The sequence below is a fragment of the Cygnus atratus genome, chromosome Z, assembly GCF_013377495.2.
Source record: "Cygnus atratus isolate AKBS03 ecotype Queensland, Australia chromosome Z, CAtr_DNAZoo_HiC_assembly, whole genome shotgun sequence".
Taxonomy (NCBI): domain Eukaryota; kingdom Metazoa; phylum Chordata; class Aves; order Anseriformes; family Anatidae; genus Cygnus; species Cygnus atratus.
The window spans coordinates 24,264,550-24,271,408 of NC_066396.1; the positions used below are offsets into that span (position 1 = coordinate 24,264,550).

Genomic DNA, 6,859 nt, shown 5'->3' on the forward strand with positions numbered 1-6,859 from the left:
ACCCCAGAAGAAATTTCTGTGAATTTTTTTACATTTAAATTTGCTCAATCTGTTTTAAAATGTCTATCCACAAGAAATAATTGTTGTCCCATCAGTATCTGCAACCTTTCAACAAATAAATAGTAAAAGACCAGAAATATGTTCTGCTGACTAAAATGTCAACTGTTTTCCTACCAGTAACTTGGATAAGAGTAAACACTAAAACTAACTTATGTTTTCTTCATTTTTTTACCCAACACAAACCATTAAAGAAGTGGCTAAATCTTTAGTGAAAGCAGATATTTACCGTTTCTCTTTAACACCACCACTGGCATATGTTATGATCAGACATGCATACTAAAATCTTTCGTCATGTTGGGCAGATAAAATATTAAGACTGATTAGCCACAAGCTTTTTGTTTTTCTTCATAAAAAAAAAAAGAGCTTATCTCCCATTGCTTGATGATTTTATCAGGATTCTCCTTGCCCCCAAATCCTTGATAAATGCACCATCCCTTCAATTTCTACTGTTTCTGGAGCAGATGTAGGTTTCCTGAAATCAACGTGAAAATCAAACAGCACAAGCAAACAACATGCCTACCCCCAAAAATGCTTCAAATGCCTAGGACCTAGCTGCCTAGTGGCAGCTACATTTTTGATACTCCTTCTAATGGCAGCCCTGCAGTAGAGACCACAAGACACCATCAAAGAACCCTGATGAAATGTGAATGGCCTCCCTCAGCAATATCAGACCCCACCTACAGAGAAGACAGATGTCAAACACAGGCACAGAAGGAGATTACCTTATCTTCAGCCACAGGAAGTGTGGTTTCTGTAACATATGGAAACGAAGAATCTTGCAACGGAGGGACACATACACTTAAATCTGGTACGTAACGTGTGTTGAACAGTGGAGATGGAGTCGAGCTTGGAAAGGAATATGTATGTTCTTCTGGTAAAGGCACTGCTAGGTTAACTACAGTTGTTTCATGATGAGGTGAATCAAATCGCTGTCGTTTGACATCATATGGAACACTTTGTTCACTCAGTCTCCTGAAGAAAAAAAAAAAAAAAAGAAAAAAGACAGTAATTCCTCTATCTTGCCAGCTCCAACCTATGACTAAAGAGTAGTTAGTGCAAAGTACAAATACTAATGATTAAATTATGTGACTATTTCACTAAAATCAAGTGTTATTCTACAGAACAAAAGGCATGTCCATCCTAGATATTAGGTGAAATAAACCTGGAACAGGAAGAGAGAACACACAACTGCAAAAGTGCAGCTACAATTGAAGTGAACTGACACAACCAGAACTACAAAACAGAAGTATTTATATTAACTTTGAAATTAAATGGCAAATTAGTTAATTAGGACAGCTATGAAAGATAAATGCTAGTCATACTATTTTTGTGACCAACTACTTTTTTATTATAAAAAAGACATATACAGACTATTTAAATGTACTTTTCTTTAAACTGAAATCAACAGAAGTGCAGTGAGAAGTTTTGTGAATTCTGAATACCCCCGATGAATAAGGTAAGTTCAGTAGGGAGGAGGTGAGAAAAAGAAAGTTATCAGAATAGTCACTCAAAATGTAGCATTTGTCTGTGTAGGCTTAGTATATAGGTGGGAAAACGTGTAATCCAGGCAAAGTAAGACCACTATTCTTTTGACAAATCAACCTAACGATTCTACTCAGTCACACATGTCATAATGTCTCATTTTGAAACACAAACTTGTGTTTCTTCATTAACTCATTTGTCATAGGAATTCATGTACCTTGTAAGACACATAGCGATCTTATTACAGACAGCCCCTTGGTAACCAAACCTTCATCAAGAAAAAGTTATAATGAGAGCTGATCAATGACTGAGTACTGTGGCCTATCCACAGTAAAGCGAATATGAGAGGATATTCATGTTTTGCTTATATATCAAGTATTGCATATAAGCTTACTAGTACGAGGTTGTTAACAAATTAAAAAAAAAAAGTGAAATCCAATGTTCATATGTACCAATGAATTAGTTACTTATAAAACTACAATTATTCTTGCAGTCCGGAAAGATGGCATCAACATCATTTGGGGATCTGGACAGACAGTATTATTAATTAAATAAAAAATTTCACTGAAGAGACCTCAAGTCACCATTTCAGTCACCAAGTCTGAGAGAAGTTTTGCTAACATCACCTACACTCAGTCTTAAAGGAACTCACAACATAATGCTAAATCAAAACACGAAACTGTTTCAGTTTATTTTAACTGAAAAGAACTTACATGACTGATCTTCAGCAAAAATACCTTAAGAAGAGTTGACTCATGATCTACGGATTAACTAGTGGATTGCAAAGTTCTTAACATAGCATAGCTTTCCATAAGCCAGGCTGGTCAAGAAAAAAAAAAAACAACATGCATGCAGCATGAATCCAGGAAATTCTTTAGTTTGTGGGATGCCTATATACTCAACTGTAATTTATCTCTGTGCTTTCAATTGCACTTAATTGTTCTTAAATCTGTTAAATCTGGTACAGAAACAGCATACAAGAAATAGTTATCAAGATAAAGTTTCATCTGAAACAGCTTGTTCACATAATTAAAAATTGTGCAAATACTTATCAACTACTGTTTCTAAAGTCATAAAGCAATTTTTTCTAATACATTAAGCAAAAATAAAAACCGCACTCTTAATCTGAAATCCCTCTTCCTGTTGCAGCTGAAGTAACTAAGTTATGTAAATTCACATCACAGAATCACAGAATGGTTTGGGTTGGAAGGAACCTTAAAGACCATATAATTCCAACCCCCTTGCCATGGGAAGGGACACCTCCCACTAGATCAGGTTGCTCAAGGCCCCATGCAGCCTAAAGCCATTCTTCCTTGTCCTGTCACTGCACTCCCTGACAAAGAGTCTCTCCCCAGCTTTCCTGTAAGGCCCCCTCTTTAGGTACTGAAAGGCCACTGTAAGGTCTCCCTGCAGCCTTCTCTTCTCCAGGCTGAACAACCCCAACTCTCTTGGCCTGTCTTCATAGAAGAGGTGCTCCAACCCCTTGACCAACCCTGTGTCCCTCCTCGGGACACTCTCCATGTCCTTCTTGTGCTGGGGGCCCCAGAGCTGAACGTAGCACTCCAGGTGGGGTCTCACAAGAGCAGAGCAGAGGGGCAGAATCACCTCCATCGCCCTGCTGGCCACACTGCTTTTGATGCAGCCTAGGACTTGGTTGGCTTTCTGGGCTGCAAGCTCACATTGCCAGCTCATGTTGAGCTTCCCTTCAACCAGCACCCCCAGGTCCTTTTCCTCAGGGCTGCTCTCAATACATTCTCTGCCCAGACCATATCTGTATTTATCTATCTATACATACACATATATATAAATAAACTAAGTCTCTCTTTTACTTGTTTGAAAAGTAGCCATATTGTTTCCATAAAATTTCTCTTAAAAAAAAGAACATATACGCCTGAATTTAGCACTTTCTATTTGAAAAATAAAACATTACATAATTAAGCAAAAACAGAAGAAACATCTACCGTGTCATCAGTAAGACATCCCAATTCCCCAGAACGTTGAAGAGTTTTAACTTGATAAATTAACAGGAAGGGAACACTCATTTATTGACACAAACCCTCCTATAGTCAAGCATACACAGACTATGATCTGTTTTAGTACTAAAACAAAACACCCAAGTCACAGTTCTGTACGGCCGCAATTGTCGAAAAGAAAAACTACACATACTAAGTCCCTTATGAAGACTAAAATTTCTCAAAAGCAGATACAAGAATGATTTAAGAGCCATAACATGGCCTGTTTCATCAAAAAGTTTTATTCACTATTCTTGAAACTTCTAACAAAATTCAACTCGCACAAAAAATTGGTATTAGACAAACATCCTCATGGGTACAGTACAACCATAATTAATCAGACACACCCACACCCACTTCCCCCATCATCTTACTTTCTTCCTCGGAATGACACAGGAGCAGAAGACGTATGTACTGGACTGCCATTTCCATAAGTCAATGTCTGTGGTGTAACAGCAGTTGCAAGGTTCACACTCAACAGATCCCTGGAAAGACTGAAGTCCATAACTGTTAATTCATGTAGCAACTACTAAAAGGCTTTTTACAAGTTGGTCACATTTCTGTGCATTATCAACTCTAACTATTGCAATGACGTTTGTTGTGCAGTACATGCAACACAGGAGTGCATTAAAACTTGCAAGTCAATAACACAGATGATAGAACTCTGTTTTACACGACACCCTTCTATTTTGTCCCTAATACAGTTTAATGTTAAAAACACTGAAAAACACCCTCCATTAGCAGAAATTCTTTTAGAACACAGTAGCCGTATTTTTCAACTCACTCCCTTATATCAAATCTTACTGTACTTACGCAGCATTCTGAAAGCCGATCTGAGCATCAATAATTTGCTGGTTAGAGAGAAGAGTAGGTGCTATATTTATAGGAAGCTTGTTGAAAAAAATATTCTGTTGTTGATGTTTTGGATGGAAGGGTGAACAACCCAAGTTGGAGGAATTTGGGAACATGCTCCTTTTCACTTGAAGTAAACATGTATCCTTTTACCTACATTCAAAACAAACGAACAAACAAAATTAGGCAACAAATAAATACTAGTTACTTTTAACCTCTTGGGTTTAAAATTTGGAACTGTTTAGAATATATCTTTATGTACTGCTTAAAAGAATTTTAATTCTGGGCTAGTTGTATCTCCTTTCAGGACAAGATGCAAAATAAAAATACTATATTCTCCAAGTTTCACACTTCAATTGACAGTTGAAGTTTCTTCAATTGTTTTCTATTTTACGTTTCTGTTACATAAGAACCCTGCAAATAAACAAGGTGTGTCACTGGTAAACACAGTTGCTCGTGATTAACCTTAACACCTTGCATAAAACGATTTACCCAGTTAGTGCAAACTCAAACACAAGAGGTTCACAAGTTTTTCAAACACAAGTTTGTTCAAAATCTTTTAAATGGAACATTCAGAAGTCATAAGAATAATGGCAGCGATTCTGTAATTATTATACCAAAAACTTTTATCAAACCAATGCTATAGTAATATAAGTGGAAAAAGTGCTACAGAGTAGTCTAAGTTCAGAATAATGTAACACTTTTAGGTTCTCTCAATTATCAATCTATATGTGTATAAATACACTACATATATATAAATATTATATTTAAACTATATGCATATATGTAATAAAATGCATTAATAGTTACATTAATAGCCATTATGTCATACTCTGAAATAAAACCAGCTATTCCTAATTTTATTATACTAAGAGCTCACTGCTACAAGTGTCTCGATGTCTTCTTTCACCTACCACTGTGAATTGCTGTCGTGTTCTGACCTTCTCGGACAGCTCCTACTGTCGCTACAGGCAGCATCAGAACAGAACCTACACAAATAAGATGCAAGGAGTTTATTTGCTCAGCAATGACATGCCTTGCTTCTTGCAAGTTGGACTCAGTGATCCTTGTGGGTCCCTTCCAGCTCACGATATTCTGTGATTCTTGTGATGAGAGTCCACACTAGTGAAAATTTCTCTCTCTCCCGTCCCTGAGGTTTACATGCTGTCTGAATGACATCTATGTGCAGCCCGAAACCCATGGAAACAGTACAAACCAAAACACTCACGGAAGTTGTATTAAGGAAGTTAGTAGACAGTGTAAGGATTCCAGCGAGAAATTCGTAATTTGCTGAAGGGACCTTTCACAGAAGCAAGTCCCTTAAACTTCCCATTTCTAGCACAGACAGGCAGCACAAGGGCTGTTAACACCCCTCCTCTCGTCTCTAAGCACCCCGGGCACTTTTAAGGCATTCTCTACGGTATACGTAAGGAGTTGATGGATATAATTAATTAGCATCAGTAGCAGAACTGTGCATCAGAAATCAGGGTTTAATTTAGCTCTGAAAGTGATAGTTTTCAACCTTTAAGGTCGTAACCACCACGAAAAGGAAACAAACCAAAAGCAACGAAGGGAACATTAAACACAAGTCTCCCCACTCGGAACCCAAAACAACGCCAGGCTGCCGTCTCACGGCAGCTATGACAGCATTTATGGCGACTTTCCCGGCTGAGTACCTCGAAGGAAGTCGCAGGGCTCTCCAAAAGGAGGCTCACAAGCATCACAGTTGCGACACCCTTCCTCGGGCGGGCACTTCTTCCAGGCGGGCGCGTACTCCTGAAGGAAACAAACGAGCAGGCGCTGACACCTCCCCACAGAGCGAGCCCCCCCCGCGGCCCTCCCGCCTCACCGCGGCCCGGCCGAGGCCACCCGGTCTCCCCGGCGACGCCAACCCCTCCGCACGCTCACACCGGGCCGGGTCAGGGGGCCTCCGCGCTTCAGACAGCCGCCTCGCCCGTACTCTGCGTCCGAGTGCGGATCTCGGGCGGCAGCACGTCCCGTAGGCCGGCAGAGCAGCTCCAGCCGGGCGCTGCCCCTTCACCCGGATCCGCAGCTGCCGCCAGGAAGCGCCCGCCCCGCCGGGACCGGCCTCCGCCGCTCCCCGGCGGGCGCATGCGGACATGGCGGCCGCCGGCATGGCGGCGCGATCGTGGCTGTGGGTTGCCGCCGGAGGCCGCGGTGCGGTCCTCGGGCTGGGGCAGGCGCCTGCTCGCAAGGAAGCGAGCCGAGGGCCTGGCGCACGGCGTGTGTTCCCGGTCCCCAGCCGTTGCTGTAGGCGGGTGGCTCGTCTGGGCAGCGCCTGGCGGCGCGTCCCCGTTGGCGGAGGGCTGAAAGAAGGAGGTGGCAGCTCGGTGTCGCGCTGGCGGGCAGCGCCGAGTCAGGCCAAAACGTAGGGCTGATAGTACAGGACCTTTGGTTTCTAAGGGTGTTGGTTGTTTACATTATCTACAGCC

The 6,859-nt window shown here is 41.4% G+C and overlaps 1 protein-coding gene across 7 annotated transcripts in view; it reads right to left on the minus strand.

The window, feature by feature from the left end:
- The window catches only part of TENT2 (terminal nucleotidyltransferase 2), a 41,784-nt gene extending 35,299 nt beyond the window's left edge, over nt 1-6,485 (minus strand). For 3 of the 7 annotated variants that reach the window (XM_035553546.2, XM_050716323.1, XM_035553548.2), the window contains exons 1-6: nt 6,315-6,484; nt 6,083-6,182; nt 5,321-5,395; nt 4,368-4,559; nt 3,929-4,048; nt 783-1,032 (exon numbers count right to left, since the gene is read on the minus strand). In XM_035553546.2, the coding sequence (XP_035409439.1) occupies nt 783-1,032; nt 3,929-4,048; nt 4,368-4,522 (525 nt within the window). In that variant the 5' untranslated portion in view covers nt 4,523-4,559; nt 5,321-5,395; nt 6,083-6,182; nt 6,315-6,484. Of the gene's footprint in view, nt 1-782; nt 1,033-3,928; nt 4,049-4,367; nt 4,560-5,320; nt 5,396-6,082; nt 6,183-6,255 lie in introns of all 7 variants that reach the window. The other 4 variants (XM_035553542.2, XM_035553547.2, XM_035553545.2 and 1 more) reach the window with 3 other exon arrangements.
- Between the last annotated feature and the right edge of the window lie 374 nt (nt 6,486-6,859).